This window comes from Leguminivora glycinivorella, chromosome 19, assembly GCF_023078275.1.
Source record: "Leguminivora glycinivorella isolate SPB_JAAS2020 chromosome 19, LegGlyc_1.1, whole genome shotgun sequence".
NCBI classification, from domain to species: domain Eukaryota; kingdom Metazoa; phylum Arthropoda; class Insecta; order Lepidoptera; family Tortricidae; genus Leguminivora; species Leguminivora glycinivorella.
In genome coordinates, this window is record NC_062989.1 from 2,619,406 (window position 1) to 2,639,287 (window position 19,882).

Below are 19,882 nucleotides of genomic sequence, written 5' to 3' on the forward strand. Positions count from 1 at the left end.
ATAAAAGAAGTAGATACAGCTAAATTTTTAGGCATTACTATTGATAAACACTGCAATTGGAAAAATCAAGTGGATACTGTGTGCGATAAACTAGTTAGATTCACATATATTCTTAGAAGACTGCGTAGCATTTCAACATGGAGCACACTCCTTATGGCATATCACGGATACATAGCGTCAAATTTAAGGTATGGCCTCCTTCTATGGGGAAATTGCAGTGATGTAAATAGGGCATTTGTAGCACAAAAAAGATGTTTAAGAACAATGTGTGGGGTACTTCCGTGGGATTCATGTAAACCCTTATTTGAAAAACATGAAATTTTGACACTACCATCCATGTATATATACGAGGCAGCCATTTTTGTAAAAAAGAACCCAGATTTATTCAAAAAGGCCATTGATGTTTACCAAAGAAACACACGATTTCCGGATAAACTTGTACTAGATTTCATTCCAAACAGTTCCCTTTTTACAAAAAATAGTTATTATTTATGTATGCAAATATTTAATGCACTTCCTGAAAATCTTAAGCCCCTGCCTCTGAAACAATTTAAATTCAATTTATATATATGGCTGAAAAAACAAGTGTTTTACTCTATTAATGAGTTTCTACAAGCTTAATAATAGTAATAATGTTAGTATAGTTATAGTTTTAAGTACCTACCCAACCTATGTCTTGTCCACTTATACAAGCAATGTATTTAGATTAAGACCACATTTTGCATGCCTAACCAGCAAAATATGTCACTGTACAGGAACCTTACCATTGTCACCTTGTTGTACCATATTTTTTGCAAATAAAGAATTTATTTATTTATTTATTTATTTATTATTGAAGTGATTTTTTAAGAGGAGATAGTTGAAGGAATGGAGAGTGTCATAGACTACTTATTGTCTCTTTGTAACGCGAGCGAAGCCGCGGGTAAAAGCTAGTATAATATAAATGTAATATAATTAGCACTTTCGCTACCAAGAACCCGACTGTCGGGTACACCGCTCGTAGAAGCGTAGCCGATTACATGGGTTTCCCCGTATGTAGCGAAAATGTCGTAGCGCCGCGTAGAGCCCGGTTTCGAAAGTGTTAAGATTTCGCGCCTCCTTTGACGCGAGCGGAAAAACCGACAAGCGCGAAGCCGCGAACTTTCTGCGTATCGAATCCACACTCGCGTTTGCGGCATCGCGCCACGATACGCGCGAGTGTGGGGAGCGCTTGCCAAAATCGGGCTAGACGGACTAATAAACTTCAATCCGAAAAAAACTGCTTCGTAGCATGGCTGCTGTGCTTCGTACCTATAATTGAATGTACGATCCTTTGACAATTTGAGTTAAACTTCCTCTTTGAGTGCTCCGTCCGATGCTCTTATTTATCTACTTGCTCTTATTTATCTATTGGGTGGTGTTGGAATAGGAAATAGGATATGTAAGAGAATAAAGATAGAAACGTAAGTATTACATATCTATTTACACATACGTGTAAGTAGAAAGAATTAGATTTAAGTTAATCGAATTTTTAAGAGACCTGTCCTGTCGGAATGATAACATTAATCCCTATAAAACAGACAATAATTAAGAAGGTAACTATATAGCTGATACAGAACGAAAAAGCACTAAAACGACTGTACCCTAGCTACTTAACTCAATTTTACTTAAAGTTTTCCAAAATTTGTTTTCCAGTCTTTGCCTTCGGCTAGTCTGTGGCCAAGAGTAAGCCCATTTATAATAAAAAAATAAAAAAAAAAAACAAATTTCATTTGTAGTGTTCCTCCTGTATAGACAGTCTTCTCCACAGTAACCTTTGAGGCGTTACCAGACACGTTAGAAATCAAACTCACATAATATACATGTAATAATGTCTTCACACGGTCAGGAGGCAAGAGTGCGATATATGTAGTGATGCGAATCCAATAGCGAAGTTGGATCACAGATTGGTCTCATTTTATGAAAGCAGATATTACACTCTCATGGCCACCTTAGTACGTTTTCACATTATCCGATCCGATATCGGATGTCGGAAGGATTTCAATAGCAAAAATCCAAGATGGCGCCTGTAATGTCTGGGATATCGGTCCTACATCCGATATCGGATCGGATAATGTGAAAACGCACTTAAGTAATTCATTCGTGCCAGAGGGCGGGCCAAGAAATGCCAGTAGGAGAATTCAAACACAAATTTATACTGAAACACACCCAAATAGTCAGTAGAATTAAAATTCCTCATAGAAGTCGGGCCTACATATTTAAAATTTGCCGCCTTTTCGTAAGGTCCAGCCTTTGAGTGGAAGGCATAAGTCAAAAACAATTTTTTTTGGATTTTCCTGTCAAGCATCTCCCGTAATATAAAATAAAAACAAGTGGAACTAATAGAAAGTTAACTGATAGATTGCCAAGCGTGTCACTGAAACTTGAGTAATAAATAAATAAATATTATAGGACATTCTTACACAGATTGACTGAGGCCCACGGTAAGCTCAAGAAGGCTTGTGTTGTGGGTACTCAGACAACGATATATATATAATATATAAATACTTATATAAGGTAAAATACCCCATAACGGACGGTGATGCCATTATGGACAAAAAAACACAAATCCTTAAAAATGAGTATCTAAAATAAGTTTCTAAAAACTGACGGCTATGAACCATAAACTAGAGTTGTAGAGCTGTTTCATTTTGAAGTTTCAATTAATTTGGTTATTTCTGAAGGATTTGGCGACAAGATAAAATTCACCAGTTTACTGAAAAATATATCAAGACGAATTCTTAGCAATGTTGCTAAGAGAGTTGAGTTCATGTATAAAATAATAAAAAAATAACGCACGGTGTAATCTTGAATGCGTTTTACTTACTGCATTAGGCTCCCCACTCCCCACAGACAGTCTTAAAAATTCATAATCTTAAAAAAAACTTGTATGCAATCTGACAGTTCAAACTGACACTGACAAGACACTGACAGATCTGAACTGTCAGATTGCATACAAGTTTTTTTTAAGATTATGAATTTTTAAGACTGTCTGTGGGGAGCCTAAAGCATGAGATAAGGTATAAAACATACTAGTTTGTTGCTCCAAAGATATAAAGAAATGACGTTATTTTGCGAGTGTCCATTACTGGACCCGAAAAACTGCGTACCTCCTATAATGGACAAGGAACAATTTACAAAACCAAAATTTACAAGAAACAATCCTATGTTAAAATAACCCAAACTAATTGTATTTGTGGTGTATAAAATTGACTCATTGCGTATCAGTTGGCTTTAAAAGTAAAATTTTAAACTTATTTCACTGTCCATAATGGGGGATCCATTACTGGAGAACTGCCGTCCATAATTGGAGAAAAAACACCTAGTTTTAATTTGTTAACTATGAAGAAACCCATAGGAGTATCTATTCTGCAATACGCTTGAAATGTAAAAGAAGGATAGGACATTCAAGATTTAACACGCTTAGCCGTAGAATTTTTACATTTATCAGTGAAATATCAAAAACAGGCGAATTTTTTTCTTAAACTGTCCATGATCTGCCTACCCCTTTACAAGCATGATTGTATGTAGATAGATATATTTTATTTGCATCTGAGTACCGGTTTACTTTACATATTAGGCTTAGAATTAATTTAAAAGTGGAAAATGTCTGCCTTTGGTCACCCAACTCACGGCCACTGGATCGATACTCCAGCGCTCTGCCAACTGAGCCACCAAGTCTTCAACCAAGCCACCGAAATTTTCGGTCACTAAGGTCAATGGCCGATGGTCAATCTAGAGGTCGTGAGTTCAAGTCTCACCCAAGGCAGACATTTTCCACTTTTAAATGTATTCTAAGCCTAATAGTGGCATCGATTACAGACGTTTCTACTTACATATTGTACTGAATTCACTTTTTTAAATAGCATAAAGATTAATTAGTAATGCAACTATAAATTGGTAATGTAGCATATCCATTACTGTTTTAAGTAATCTGTGGTGGCACTGGTGGCTGCACTCGCTGGCAAAGTTTTAATGTATGTTCATCCCTAGCGAGCACAATCAACTGTAGCTTACGCTATGCCCGCTTTACACGGAAATAACTAACATAGAGCATAGTTGTGAATTTTTTGCCGACTTTTGTACGAGTAAGTTTTTTTATAGTAATAGTACATTACATCAGAGGCCGGGAAAATGAGGATTTCCGGCCAAGTGGGTATATACGGCCGAGCGAGCGTGCGAGCGAGGCCGGATAGGGATACGAGGCCGGGAAGGCCGTTTTCACGCCGAGGCATGTATAGTGCTTTTCTCAAACACAATGAAATAAAAAAAAATGCTCTAAAGGACAATATTTTATAAAAAAAAGTTACTTTGCAGGCCTACGCCTGAAAAATAATATGAAATCCCTTTACAGTCCTCTCGAGTTGTTGCGCCCAAAAAGCGTTACTTCCCAGCCCATTTTAACCCTTAATTTGGCAGACATAGAGACATTAAAAATATCGTATTTTTTTGTTGAATAGTATTTTTGTGGGTCATAAGGAGCCCCGAAAAAATAATGAAAAAAATCTTAATCTTTCAGTTTTTCAGGAAAATTATGTTCGGTGTGGCGAACACTGCCAGCTAATCAAGAATAAAAAGTGCCAAATAATTTGCTATATAATTTTTAAGAAACATACAAATTTATTCGTAGAAAATGAACATAAAAGTATTGTTTACACTTTGTGTGCCCTTTGTGTACTTTGTGACCCCGAAACTAGACCTCCTTTGTAATGTTGACACCGAATATCCCGGTACTCTTGGAGACGGTAAGGGGAATGTCCTGGAATCTAGGCGCTATGTTATGTCAAATGGGGTTTTAAATGCGGAAAATGTGCAAAACTTCTTACTGGGGTTCAACTCGACGAGATTATGTTTACCCCACTCGGATACCTGCTCAAGAGAAGCATCGATTTGAGACACAAGTTGCATTCTGCATTCCAAAACCTGCTCACGATAGGCATTTGCACGACATGTGTGCTGGCTATCACCTGTGCTGTCATCCGCATAGCAATAAATATTGCTAGTTACTAGCATATGATTGATATGAAGGATGAACAGGGTCGGTGATAGGATAGATCCTTGGGGTACACCTCTGTTAATGGGCTAGATTTCTAAGCATTGATCGTCGATGAAAACAGAAATGCTTCGCCCAGGTAGAAAGCTGGCGACCCACGTGCAAAACCCTTCTGGGACGTATGAGGGGAGATTGGGAAATACGTCTTATGCTAAACTCTATCAAAAACCTTAGGTAGCGATATCTGGGCTAACTGTCAGAGCCTCTCACTTGTTCTCAATGGCGGTGGCCCAACTATGAGTCAAGTATACCAGAAGATCCCCAGCGCCACGACCATGGCGGAAGCCGTATTGCCGGTCACTATAAGCTGGTGCTCTTCAGGTACGCTAAGAGCTGGTTATTAACCACTTACTTCATCAACTTGGAGAGAAGAGAGGTTCTCTCATTTGGCCTCAATGGGCTGATAGTGTGCAGGGTTTTTGTGATTACTGATTACCCTTCTTTGCGGTTGGATGGACTCAAGCAGTCTTTCAGGATGACGGGCATTTAATACCTGAGCAGTATGAATGCGAAAAAAGGCGTGTTGAAACTGGGGTTAGTTCCGGAGCGCACGTTTTCAGCACAATAGCTGGTATACCATCAGGCTCATTGGACTTATTGACACCGAGGGCAAAAAGTGCACGCCTAACTACACTTTTAATGCGAACCTCGGGCATGGATGCCTCACAGCGCGGGTTCTGGTGTACGGAGGCCAAAGTATTTTTGGGGAAGTGGGAAGACATGAGGAAAGGGGTCTGAATCCTCGCTGTAGGGCCTTCCTGATGCAAAGGTGATCCATCGCGGTTCAACACGGTAACGCGGCAAGACCGTCTTGCCGCGTTAGTGAGCAAGAGCACGGGTGGCGCGGGGAGCACTTTTGCATCGGGATGTTCGTAATTAGGTTAGAGTTGGCTATTAATTTTATGTAATTAGATATAAGATTAATGTAATTTACTTTTGTGCTCTTTTGCGAATAAAATATTTTGATATAAGGTCCACCGATTAGTTGGCAATGTTCGTCATACCGAACATGCAAGCCTGGAACTCAAATACTGCGTAGCTGGCGGTGTTCGCCACACCGAACATGCAACAAACCTACTATTTCACTGTGATGATGGCAGTGTTCGGTACCGCGAACATGACTTTTTAAGTATTACTGTCACAAAATTAAGACTTACACTAAACTAGAAACTCTTTAGTTCGATTCATTACCTCATTGGTAACCGATAAATGTCGTTTTTATAAATGTGACACCATAAAAATCTAATATAATGTCATAAATAACTTGATGTTACTTCGTGGTTGTCGTCTTGCCGCGATTTTGCGTGCACTGCTGACATACGAATATTGCGACAGTAATGAATTAATTTTCTAACAATTAAAACAATACATAGCTACAATTTGAATCGAAAGAAAAATAAACAAAGATGAAAATGTGACCAGTAGATTTTTTTGAAATGTATGTTCGCCACAGCGAACACTGTCCAATTAAGGGTTAAGGAACGTAAAGACAATATTTCATTGCATGTTTGAGAAAAGATATTTTTTTGTTACAGTATTTTGCTGATTTTGTGCAGACAAAGTAAACAGAAGTGAGAGGTTACGGCTCAGCCACGACATTGGGCTAAGCGCGGCAGCGGTGAGCGGCGGTCATACATTGGAGCGAGACACAGCGATGGGACTTTTCATTCGCACGTATGGCTGCCGCTCACCGCTGTCGCGCTTAGACCAATGTCGTGGCTGGGCCGTTAGACTCAAGTTAATGGCGCGTAAGAGCTTTTTCACGTTATCCGATCCGACATCGGATGCCGGAAAGATTTTAATGGAAAAAATTCAAATAATGTATCGGATGTCGGACCGATATCCGATACATTATTTGGATTTTCGGATCGGATAATAAAAAAACGCACTAATTTCTATGGAAATTAAACCTTCGCCTCTACATTTTCAATCAATTTTTAAGCGTTTTATGGCTCGTCAATGATTCCGCCAACATCAAGGTTTAAGCCAACACATTTTTCAAATTTCCCGCTTTTTTTAGTGCCAACATTTTCTTGACCGTCTATAATTAGACTAATTCACTTTTCATTTGTGACTTTCACGCTCTGGAACGCACCCATGCATTTACATCAAGATGACAGCGCTGTCAGCCGTCATGTCTGTCACCGTCAATTTTCATAACATAACCTCTAAAACCAAAACCTAAATATCACGAACTACGCGAATGTTGTGTTTATTTTTATTTAAAGATATCTAAAAAAACAAACATGTCTGCGGAAGATAGTAATAGCGACAATCCTATTGTAAACTTCCTCAAAGCAAATGTTCCCAAGTCGGACAAAGCTAACATCGAAGCTGAGCTGAAAAAGGACTTCCTTTTAGCTAAAAAGAAGAGTAAGAATCCCAAAAAGAAAACTAAAACCAAGAAAATTCGTACCTTGACGAGAGGTGAAAAAAAATCATTAGGTTTCTATGATATACCACGACGTAGCGTTAAATACGAAGATGTTCTTCTTATGCACAAAATGTGGAGTGAATATATGAGTCAAATGCTAGAACTGGATAAGCCAGTGCCTGATTGTACCAGTAAAGGTTGGGAGCAGTTCACTCAAACCTTGTACCGGTCAGATTTCCATGGCAGTTTGCTTCATGTGGTGCGTTCCAAGTGCCCGAGCTATGTTGGCAAGAGTGGCATATGCATTATGGACACGAGGAACACTTTTAAAATAGTTTCTAAAGATAATGTGGTGACGACAGTGCCTAAGTTTTGTTCAGTGTTTGAAATGCACATCAAGAATGTGGCGGTGACTTTGTTCGGGAAGCACTTGTGTGTGCGGCCGGCTGAACGGTCCTCTAAGAAAGTGAAAACTCAGTTACATCCTGATCTAATATAGAATTTCAGAAGATAGTGTTACAATTGTTATAATTGCTATAGATTTTTACAAGAAACAGCATTGTAAAAGCTAGTCCCGTTGTCAGATAAGTTTTTACTATTTTTATGAAATTAAAAACATGATGCAGCAAGAATTTTAACTGAAATATACTAAAATGTTTGCAGAGAAATGCTTGCACAATTTTTTTTTTACTGTTTATTTCAAATTAGTAATATTACAGTTTCTTAAACCTAGTAGTAATCTTTAAAATCTAAGATTGTAGTAACTAGGTAACAGTAATTAATATTCTTATAAATTCAGTTAGCTCCCTCCTTCCTTAGTAGTTCCTGATACCAAATGATTTAAATAAAACTGAATTATTAATCATAATCATGTATTCATTAAAATAATCCTAAAGTAACCATAATATTGCAGTGTTGTTTGTAAGAAAAATCTAACATTGTACCCCTGATTTTTATTAAAAAAATACAAATACAACAAACTTTTTTGTGCTTTAGGCTCCTAAAACCAAACCAACTTGCAAATGGTAAATTAACATTAGATTATAAATATTTTTTATCAACTAGGTAATATACATCTTTACATAGACCATTTATGTTGAAATGTATAATATAATTATTTTAGTAACTAAACTCCATTCTAATAGTAACACACAAAATAATTTTCTATACCTATCTACATAACAACAATTTTTCATACCTAAATCTATGATCTACCTGACCACTTCCTAATATTCTAATTCTACATTATTTGGATCTTAATACTGCTAAAATCTAGGATAGGATCCGCAACGAGTACGTGCGAGGCAGCCTGGGCGTACGCGACATCGCGGACAAAATGCAGGAAAGTAGGCTGCGATGGTATGGGCATGTAGGGAGAAGACCACCAGACTACGTTGGAAATTTAGCACTACGATTCTCCATCCCCGGTAAGAGAGGCAGAGGAAAACCGAAGACAAGATGGAGGGACGTAGTGCTAAAAGATATGGCTGAGTGCAGAGTGTCCGAAGACGACGTCAAGGATAGGGCGAAGTGGAAGCGGCTGACAAGGAAAACTGACCCCACCACCATGTGGGATTAATAGCTTGGAAGAGAGAGAATATTGCTAAAATCTATAACTACAATAATCAAAACTCAAAAAATCATAATTGAAAATGTTATCAAGCCTGCTGAGCCTTTGTGAACTTCTTAGGACCCGGTTTCTGTCCTGGATGCTTCTTCCAATGTGGCTTCGGCCCCGGGCCTCTCGCCTCGGGTCCCTGCGAGGCATCCCTGTCTCTGGAAACAGATGACTCCCTACTGCTTGGTGCCTGACCAGCATTCTCCTTGTTCTCTCTAGTCAACCTCTTGATGACAAAGCGGAATGAGAGTTTCTTATCTTGAATAAAATGTGCTAGCATGTCTAATGACATGACAGGGCAGTTGGCCTGTTGGAACACCTCCTCAGGTTTCAAGCTGTCGTTCAGGCAGTGCTCGGTGAAGACAACCTTGCGTTGCTGGTCGCGGCGGCTGACAATGTGTATCTCGTAGAGGTGCTGTTGGGCGACTTTCTTTTGTCCGATGTGCTGGATTACCCAGTAGGCCATCCTCTTAATGGTATCAACCTAAAATAAAAAATAATTATATATATATAGGTATGTTGTGCTGGGCCCTGCTTCAAGTTGCAGTCAAAACAGTTGACCAAGCGTCCACTGAATGGTTAGCCTGGATCATACTTTTGTAAAACAAAAACGAAATTTCATAACAAAGGGACAGGACGGGACGATAATATTGCGCGCAAGACACATATCGGCGCTCTCGTGCTGAGCGCGCTAAATATGGTCAGCTACGAAAGAAGAGCACCATGGTCTAAGGGACCGTCCCCACTCAAGAGACGCATGTCCTGAGCCGCGGAACGGACGTCCGTGCCACGCCGCCTGTTTTTTTTTTATTATTATAAATGGGCTTACTCTTGACCACAAGACTAGCCAAAGGCAATTTAAAAAATGTCTCTTCAGTACATTTTGTATAGGAAGGACGCGCAAGAGACGTCTCTTGGCGCGCTCCAGGCGGCGCGGCGCGCGCCAAGCGACACGTCGCCTGGGGGAGGATCTTACGTCTTTCCTATACAAAATGTACTGAGGAGACGTTTTTTAAATTACATTCAGGCGGCGTGGCGCGGACGTCCGTTCCGCGCCTCAGGACATGCGTCTCTTGTGTGGGGATGATCCTTAAAAATACTGCGAACCTGCCTCGCTGTCTGCTGTTCAGTTCACTAAACTTGAGAGTGACGATGGAGAGGAACTGCTGTTGCGAGGCCAAGTACACGTGGCGATCACACTCCTTGAGGGCCAGCTGGTCCCCCTGCAGCCTCCAGTCTACCTCGCTGTACTAACCTTGAGGGTGATGATGAAGAGGAACTGCTGTTGCGAGGCCAGGAACACGTGGCGAGCCCACTTCTTGAGGGCCAGCTGGTCCCCCTGCAGCCTCCAGTCTACCTCGCTGTCCACTAACCTTGAGGGTGATGATGAAGAGGAACTGCTGTTGCGAGGCCAGGTACACGTGGCGAGCACACTCCTTGAGGGCCAGCTAGTCCACCTGCAGCCTCCAGTCTACCTCGCTGTACTAACCTTGAGGGTGATGATGGAGAGGAACTGCTGTTGCGAGGCCAGGTACACGTAACGAGCACACTCCTTGAGGGCCAGCTAGTCCACCTGCAGCCTCCAGTCTACCTCGCTGTTCACTAACCTTGAGGGTGATGATGAAGAGGAACTGCTGTTGCGAGGCCAGGAACACGTGGCGAGCACACTCCTTGAGGGCCAGCTAGTCCACCTGCAGCCTCCAGTCTACCTCGCTGTACTAACCTTGAGGGTGATGATGAAGAGGAACTGCTGTTGCGAGGCCAGGAACACGTGGCGAGCACACTCCTTGAGGGCCAGCTGGTCCCCCTGCAGCCTCCAGTCTACCTCGCTGTACTAACCTTGAGGGTGATGATGAAGAGGAACTGCTGTTGCGAGGCCAGGTACACGTGGCGAGCACACTTCTTGAGGGCCAGCTAGTCCACCTGCAGCCTCAGTGTACCTCGCTGTACTAACCTTGAGGGTAATGATGAAGAGGAACTGCTGTTGCGAGGCCAGGTACACGTGGCGAGCACACTCCTTGAGGGCCAGCTGGTCTACCTGCAGCCTCCAGTCTACCTCGCTGTCCACTAACCTTGAGGGTGATGATGAAAAGGAACTGCTGTTGCGAGGCCAGGTACACGTGGCGAGCACACTCCTTGAGGGACAGCTGGTCCACCTGCAGCCTCCAGTCTACCTCGCTGTCCAGTAACCTTGAGGGTGATGATGAAGAGGAACTGCTGTTGCGAGGCCAGGTACACGTGGCGAGCACACTCCTTGAGGGCCAGCTGGTCCACCTGCAGCCTCCAGTCTACCTCGCTGTACTAACCTTGAGGGTGATGATGAAGAGGAACTGCTGTTGCGAGGCCAGGAACACGTGGCGAGCACACTCCTTGAGGGCCAGCTGGTCCACCTGCAGCCTCAGTCTACCTCGCTGTACTAACCTTGAGGGTGATGATGAAAAGGAACTGCTGTTGCGAGGCCAGGAACACGTGGCGAGCCCACTCCTTGAGGGCCAGCTAGTCCACCTGCAGCCTCCAGTCTACCTCGCTGTTCACTAACCTTGAGGGTGATGATGAAGAGGAACTGCTGTTGCGAGGCCAGGAACACGTGGCGAGCACACTCCTTGAGGGCCAGCTGGTCCCCCTGCAGCCTCCAGTCTACCTCGCTGTACTAACCTTGAGGGTGATGATGAAGAGGAACTGCTGTTGCGAGGCCAGGTACACGTAACGAGCACACTCCTTGAGGGCCAGCTGGTCCCCCTGCAGCCTCCAGTCTACCTCGCTGTCCACTAACCTTGAGGGTGATGATGAAGAGGAACTGCTGTTGCGAGGCCAGGAACACGTGGCGAGCCCACTCCTTGAGGGCCAGCTGGTCCCCCTGCAGCCTCCAGTCTACCTCGCTGTCCACTAACCTTGAAGGTGATGATGAAGAGGAACTGCTGTTGCGAGGCCAGGAACACGTGGCGAGCACACTCCTTGAGGGCCAGCTGGTCCCCCTGCAGCCTCCAGTCTACCTCGCTGTACTAACCTTGAGGGTGATGATGAAGAGGAACTGCTGTTGCGAGGCCAGGTACACGTGGCGAGCACACTCCTTGAGGGCCAGCTAGTCCACCTGCAGCCTCCAGTCTACCTCGCTGTTCACTAACCTTGAGGGTGATGATGAAGAGGAACTGCTGTTGCGAGGCCAGGTATACGTGGCGAGCACACTCCTTGAGGGCCAGCTAGTCCACCTGCAGCCTCCAGTCTACCTCGCTGTTCACTAACCTTGAGGGTGATGATGAAGAGGAACTGCTGTTGCGAGGCCAGGAACACGTGGCGAGCCCACTCCTTGAGGGCCAGCTAGTCCACCTGCAGCCTCCAGTCTACCTCGCTGTCCAGTAACCTTGAAGGTGATGATGAAGAGGAACTGCTGTTGCGAGGCCAGGAACACGTGGCGAGCACACTCCTTGAGGGCCAGCTGGTCCCCCTGCAGCCTCCAGTCTACCTCGCTGTACTAACCTTGAGGGTGATGATGAAGAGGAACTGCTGTTGCGAGGCCAGGTACACGTAACGAGCACACTCCTTGAGGTCCAGCTGATCCACCTGCAGCCTCCAGTCTACCTCGCTGTCCACTAACCTTGAGGGTGATGATGAAGAGGAACTGCTGTTGCGAGGCCAGGAACACGTGGCGAGCCCACTCCTTGAGGGCCAGCTAGTCCACCTGCAGCCTCCAGTCTACCTCGCTGTCCAGTAACCTTGAAGGTGATGATGAAGAGGAACTGCTGTTGCGAGGCCAGGAACACGTGGCGAGCACACTCCTTGAGGGCCAGCTGGTCCCCCTGCAGCCTCCAGTCTACCTCGCTGTACTAACCTTGAGGGTGATGATGAAGAGGAACTGCTGTTGCGAGGCCAGGTTCACGTGGCGAGCCCACTCCTTGAGGGCCAGCTAGTCCACCTGCAGCCCCCAGTCTACCTCGCTGTACTAACCTTGAGGGTGATGATGAAGAGGAACTGCTGTTGCGAGGCCAGGTACACGTAACGAGCACACTCCTTGAGGTCCAGCTGATCCACCTGCAGCCTCCAGCCAGCTTCGCGGTCCACATCGGCCACGCAATGGGCCGGGTGCTTCTCTTTGAAATGCTCCATCATCTTCGTTAAATCACCTAGTGATGAGATAATTAGTAAACATATATCTGTTTGGCGGACAGGAAAAAATGGGAAAGGATGGAAGGGGCCTGTGCCAAATGGCATACAGACATTACAGACCAAAGTGACCGAACCGGCGGTGTCCGAAATCTAATCATATTAAATTTGAAAACATTAGAAAAACGTGTAACTTGTAAAAATGTCTAAGCTTACCTATATTATTATAGGACGCTGTATTTACTGTTTCATACCACGTCGGTGGTAAACAGGTATACGGTCCCCCTGATGGAAAGATTGGAAAGCGGTCACCGTAACCTAATGGACGCCTGCAACTCGAGGGGAGTCACATGCGCTTTGCCGACCCATTAGAAATTTGTACACTCCTTTTTTGAAGAACGCCTTGATGTACTGTTGTACTGGCCCATTCCAGTGATACATATATACACGCCTGTACTCAGTCCTTTCAAAAGGGCTAGGCACAAGCAGAGTCTAAACAGTACTCAATTTCAACACCAACTCTTAGCAATTACCCCAAGAAAATGAAACTGCGATATGTCAGTGACAGGTTATCTATCCATATCCTAAACCGACTTTACCAACACCCAAGCGAGGAAGAGGATGAAGAAATTCAGAAACCGCCACCACATAGTATAGAAAATTTACCAGCCCAAGAGCATTTGCCAAAGACCGAATGGGGGCAGTCTCGCGGACGGAACAGGCACTCCTTAACGTGGTCGGCCATCGCGGCCGCGGGCAGTGTAAACACGCAGCCGGCGCTTCGGTTGGGGCATGGAGATTTTGCCTGAAACACAGCATTTATTTATTTTATGTATAATTTGGTTGCTGATGACTAACTGCCTTCATCTTAGTCAGTAATAGCCTCCTATTTATACATCCACCCTGTATGGTGAACATGTTTCAGTTACAATTCAGTTTCACCTTATTTCAACATTTTCAACCCCTTATTTGCCAAGAGTGGCACTGAAACTTTCATGTGCTCTGCCTACCCCTTTAGGGCATACAGGCGTAATTGAATCCCGGTTCGTGTTCGAATCCCGGTAAGGGCATTTATTTGTGTGATGAGCACAGAATATATTTGTTCCTGAGTCTTAGATGTTTTCTATGTATATAAGTATTTGTATATCCATACTAATATTATAAATGGGAAAGTGTCTGTTTGTTTGTCCGTCTTTCACGGCAAAGCGGAACGACGAATTGACGTGATTTTTTAAGTGGAGATAGTTGAAGGGATGGAGAGTGACATAGGCTACTTTTTGTCTCTTTCTAATGCGAGCGAAGCCGCGGGTAAAAGCTAGTTATATATATTGTTGTCTGAGTACCCACAACACAAGCCTTCTTGAGCTTACCGTGGCGTGAGCGTCAGGACCCCTGGACCACTACAGATATTTGATGTTTAGTACATACTAAAATTTAGTACCTTTTTGATACTATTTGGTACCTGAGTACATATATTTGGTACCTCCACTGATATCGAAAAATCGAGCGAATAAAGTGGCCAGACATTCTGACGTCAGGATGTCTGGACCATTTTTGGTTTACATAGTTCTAGACAACACTACTAATTGATATCTTAGTCAATATTTACTACCTATTTGGTACCTGTCAATATATTTTTTTCAAATTTTTTTGGCGTACCAGAAAAAAGTTATGACGGAATTTAAAGTTGTGAGCCCGGCCGTGCCGTTGAAGTATGTAGCGCCTGTCAAAAGTATAGAGGCAAATCCGCCTGCCCTCCTGCGCGCGTCAACTTAAATAGGAATTTAGTATTTAGTTTTCCCCTCACTAGCTCGGAAACACGTGTTTTGTCCTTTAATAGCAGCGGGTAAAAGCGCATTTTATCCACTAGTGGGTAAAGTAATTTGACCTTGAATAAAGTCAAATAAACTGCTTTAAAATTGATAAAAGTAGGTGAATCTAGTAATAAAGATGATTTACCACCTGTGTAACTACTGGAAGCAGTGATAAACGCATTTTTTGCGTTGTAGTTTCCTCGCTATAGTGAGGGGAAAAGTTTTGTGTTACACTCGGGTGCAAATGTATTTTACTTCTCGTGTGTTAAAAAACTCGCAAGTTCAGGATTCTATTCTCGAACCACTCGCTTCGCTCGTGGTTCAACTATAGTATCCTTTCTCTTGCTCGTTTTTCAATTCCACACTCGGCGTTAAAATACAACTTTGCCCCCTTGTATAACAAATAACTATTTAGGCACTCGCACATCATCTCTACTACTGACTAGTGGCATTAATATAGTCGAAATATAAAAGTAATTAGTGTAATTACACTAGTTTTCCATTTTCCTCCTGAGAGACCTAAACACGTGGCAACAGTTGGGCAAATTCTAGGGGGGAAATAACATAAACTGTTATAATTAACAGCGTCATTGGTAATATTGGTATATAGGATGTATTTTGATGATGTGGACCAGTCTATGGTCCACGAGCTCCGTTATAGGGGTTTATCATATAAATAAACCACTGCTTTCGGTAACATTTGTTTTTTGCATCGATTAATGTCAATTATCAATTAAGAATAAATACAAACATCAAATCAATCATCTACTATCAGTACCTACAACCACAATGCCGCCAAATCTGCCATACAGCTCTACAGCTGCTGAACAGTCGCAAAAATGACCGGCTGTCAGGGGTAAACTGATTTACAAATTTCTCCGCCAGGAGATGTCTCTCAGGAACATGACATGACATTAGACGTTATTGAGACTGTAGGAGGTTCTCTCAGGAGGAAAATGGAAAACTAGTGTAATTACACTAATTACTTTTATATTTCGACTATATTAATGCCACTAGTCAGTAGAGATGACGCGCAGGAGGGCAGGCGGATTTGCCTCTATTCTTTTGACAGGCGCTACATACTTCAACGCCACGGCTGGGCTCACAACTTTAAATTCCATCATAACTTTTTTCTGGTACGCCAAAAATATTTGAAAAAAACATATTGACAGGTACCAAATAGGTAGTAAATATTGACTAAGATATCAATTAGTAGTGTTGTCTAGAACTATGTAAACCAAAAATGGTCCAGACATCCTGACGTCAGAATGTCTGGCCACTTTATTCGCTCGATTTTTCGATATCAGTGGAGGTACCAAATATATGTACTCAGGTACCAAATAGTATCAAATAGGTACTAAATTTTAGTATGTACTAAACATCAAATATCTGTAGTGGTCCAGGGGTCCTGACGCTCACTACCGTGGGACTCAGTCAATCTGTGTAAGAATTCAGTTTTAATATAAGTACCTCTGTATGTTTGTACCAAACATAATAAAAAAGGACTAAGTACCCATCTGGTCTAGTTGCTAGTGACCCTGCCTGTCAAGCCGGTAGCCCTGGGTTCGAATCCCCGTAAGGATATTTATTTGTGTGATGTCAATAAAATTTTCAAAATATGTATGTATAGTAATTGGTTACCTTGTTGATAAGTTCCTCAAGTGACCGGTTTCTCATCTGCGTCATGGGTTGTCTGCAGATGGGGCATGATGGAGGGCACAGCGCCAGAGTGCAGGAGTTGCACAGACTATGCCCCGACTGGCACAGGAACACTGGTATGCTCATGCTCTCCAGGCATACTGGGCACTCCGGGATCTCCACTGCTGCTGATCTGGATTTTGTATTAAAATTACTGTTTGCCGTTGAAACAATTATAGGGACTGTGAGCGCTTAAGACATTCAAGAGTGGCACTGCGAAACGAGACGTGGCCACAAAATGTTTGACATATTAATCTGTAATACTACAATCGCAATGGGTTGTTCCTTCTAGGACCAATGTCATAAAATACCCGATAATTGGGTTTTTTGGCACTGGATGTGTTATAAAGTTGTAGAAAAAAGTATACTTAAAAACTGCTTTCCTTTCTCACCATTCTGATAAATCATTGTAAAATTAAGAACCAACTATTTAGTGTTAGGTTAGAGATATAAAATGAACTAAACTGCAATAAAATATATCACTTACTTTTTTCCTTTGGAAGCCATTTAGGAATCTGTAATATTTACAAAACATAATTAAATTACTATCTTTCTCTTACAAATACATTAGTATAGGTACATGTAATTTGTATGCCTAGAACTAGTTTCTTTCCAAGAATAGTCCAGGCAGGCAAGTATGGTCGCGCAATAAATGATAAAACTTACAAATATACACTTACTAATAGTGCGATAGGGATAGCCCGATGTTTTATCGTTTATCGCGCGACCATGCTATCGGTGCTGTGCTGGCCCTGCCCAGTAATCGTCACGTACAGTCAACCAATTGCAACCCTAGGCCACTTTACAACCATATCAAAATGACAAGCAGTAAGAGATTTCTTACAATCTGATTTATAACGTCACTATGAAATAGATCTACGTGGCCTAGGGTTCCAATTGGTTGACTGTACAGCTAAGCATAATGTATTAAATGTCGGCTAAATATCAGGGGGAAGACATATTACAATGGTTAAGTTCATCCAAAACAAAGTAGGTAGGTATATACTACTGATATACTAATAATACATTCTTACTAAAAATACTAATCCAATAATATCCATTCAAAATTGATTCCCAATGACCAACCAGTCGAAAAGCGTCGAATATTACGAGTTTACGACGTAATCAAAATGAGTCACATAAAGAAAAAGCATAGAAGTAATTAAATCACAAAGCATTCATCTTCAACTAAATCATCTCATATAGTCATACTTGTAAACATACCTGACTCACTACACTTGCTTTATTAAACCACTCGTATTTCACAAAGGAATGTTATGAACAAACTGCAGTAGATTTGTATTCGTTATCGCTTAGCCCAGCGCTATTGATTATACGTAGCGCGTAGGTACAATTGCACTCTTGAGTACTTACTTTTCTTTTGTTACTGACGTATGAAGTGCAGTTGCAACTTTAGATTGCAGTCAAAGTGATCTTTATTTAACTTACTTATGGGTGATAATTGCTAGTTCCATAGATGTAAGAAAAAGTGATGAGGGTATTCCCAGAAATTGTTATGTTGGCAGCAGCGTGTGGCAACGCTGGCAACCATAGACAAAGTAGAGTATCGAGTCAAACTGTTCGAGGCACACGTTTTGACGACGTCATAAGCTGTACAAAGTAAAGGAATTTTCATTGTATATAAGGTAGTATATAATATATTATAGGGTTTTTAAAAATTATGAAGTCTTTAAATTTTTAATTTTTCATACAAAATAAATATTAGCTTCAATGTACGCCATTATTGTTGTCATTGACGTTGTCTGTCACACTTTAGACTTAACAGAATTCGCAATACATTACCTCTTAGAAAAAACTTTCAAGGGTGATAAAAATCAAAATACAAGTTATTTTTAAAAGTCGCCGAACAAATGTTGATCAGTATAAGGAGAATAGCCTAGAGTTCAATTCTTCGCCTTTGTTACAGGCCCCACTCTGTATATACCTTATATAAGGTACTGGAGATTCGTGGATTAGATTAATTAAATTTGCAAATTGCGATCGACTTTACTTTCAGATGCCGTTTATATCAAGACAACACAATGCAAAGCGTTAGAAAATAAATTATTGGAATGACAGAAATTATTTGCAGACCGTAGTTATCGTTGTTATTTACTGTGTATACGAGACAGCACTATGAATTCGATAGCGATGATCCGTTTTCACACCGACGCCACCTGACGCGGTAAGCAGATCCGCCTCCGCTTGGCGAAAGTTTTGTCAAAAATAAGGACAATAGTACAGGGTGTTTTTTGAATTTTTTATGACTTGAAACAGTTGAAACCTCGAAATTCCAAAAAACATTTACTGTTTCCATACATTTTGACGTTAATATTTACCAATGGAAAGTATATATTTTTTAAATAATATACTTACATGAACTATAAAATAAAGACATATTTTATAGATGAACTACCATGTATTCAGCGAATGGCGAATGCTCGGTGAATCCCATAGTAAAAATTGCTTAGAATTTAATTTATAATCTTTATTGGTATTCTCGTCGCAAAATATTATAGATATCTTAATGAGATAACAACATAATGTATATATGATAAAAACAACCTGTATACTACATTGTTGTATCATTTTAAAATGAAACCAGTAATGTGTCTTATCATATATTATTAATATTCACAGAAGTAGTTATTCAAAATGATAATACAAATTGAAACTTACTAGAAAGTTACTTAATGTAACTAAGGCACTCGTTTTATTGAAAAATAATAACAAACGCGTGCATAATCATAATTGTTAAAATAACGTAACGTTACAAAACAATACGTTTTTGAATAAATATAAAGTAAACAATAATCGTGACCTTATACGATGTGTTTTTTTTTTCATTTATGATCAACTAAACTTGGAGGAGCTAATATGTGGGTCATGCTTACAATTGTTATTATATTATATCATAGAATCAACCTCGAAATTGCAAAAAAATATCAGCTCTTTCATAGAAAACAGTGACACATGTAATTTTAATACATACATAGGTACAGAAGTATGACTTTCATAGGTCCTTAGTACCTATGGTCATAATTCAATCATCATAAATATTTAATCATATACATTTAATGGTAATAAAACCAAAACATATTAAGGTCCTAAAGTAGGTAGATTGGTATTCTGAAATCGATTTTTAATGACATCATATATAAAAGCAAATATTGAAGTGTTAATTAATATTTATTACAGTTTTCATG

At 41.3% G+C, this 19,882-nt stretch overlaps 3 protein-coding genes across 5 annotated transcripts in view; 1 reads left to right on the forward strand and 2 right to left on the reverse strand.

The window, feature by feature from the left end:
- Positions 1-19,882, reverse strand: part of LOC125236310 (gustatory receptor for sugar taste 43a-like) — a 235,047-nt gene that overhangs the window by 9,946 nt on the left and 205,219 nt on the right. The gene's annotated exons all lie outside the window — the stretch shown is intronic.
- LOC125236312 (ribonuclease P protein subunit p29) lies at positions 7,233-8,342 on the forward strand. The gene has a single exon (XM_048143065.1). It carries the CDS (start codon positions 7,318-7,320, stop codon positions 7,942-7,944), a length of 627 nt encoding a protein of 208 aa, XP_047999022.1. The 5' UTR covers positions 7,233-7,317; the 3' UTR covers positions 7,945-8,342.
- On the reverse strand, positions 8,379-18,069 carry LOC125236309 (E3 ubiquitin-protein ligase SIAH1-like). 3 transcript variants are annotated; one of them, XM_048143058.1, is made up of 7 exons: positions 17,901-18,035; positions 17,164-17,191; positions 16,620-16,809; positions 13,831-13,969; positions 13,009-13,184; positions 9,056-9,547; positions 8,379-8,717 (listed from the first exon to the last, which is right to left on the reverse strand). In XM_048143058.1, the coding sequence occupies exons 2-6, from the start codon at positions 17,181-17,183 to the stop codon at positions 9,104-9,106; spliced, it is 969 nt and encodes a 322-aa protein (XP_047999015.1). In that variant the 5' UTR covers positions 17,184-17,191; positions 17,901-18,035; the 3' UTR covers positions 8,379-8,717; positions 9,056-9,103. The 3 variants fall into 3 exon arrangements, with proteins under 3 accessions (XP_047999015.1, XP_047999017.1, XP_047999016.1); XM_048143060.1 differs by lacking the exons at positions 8,379-8,717; positions 17,901-18,035 and adding an exon at positions 18,051-18,069 and having other exon boundaries at positions 9,093-9,547; XM_048143059.1 differs by lacking the exons at positions 8,379-8,717; positions 17,901-18,035 and adding an exon at positions 17,711-17,806 and having other exon boundaries at positions 9,093-9,547.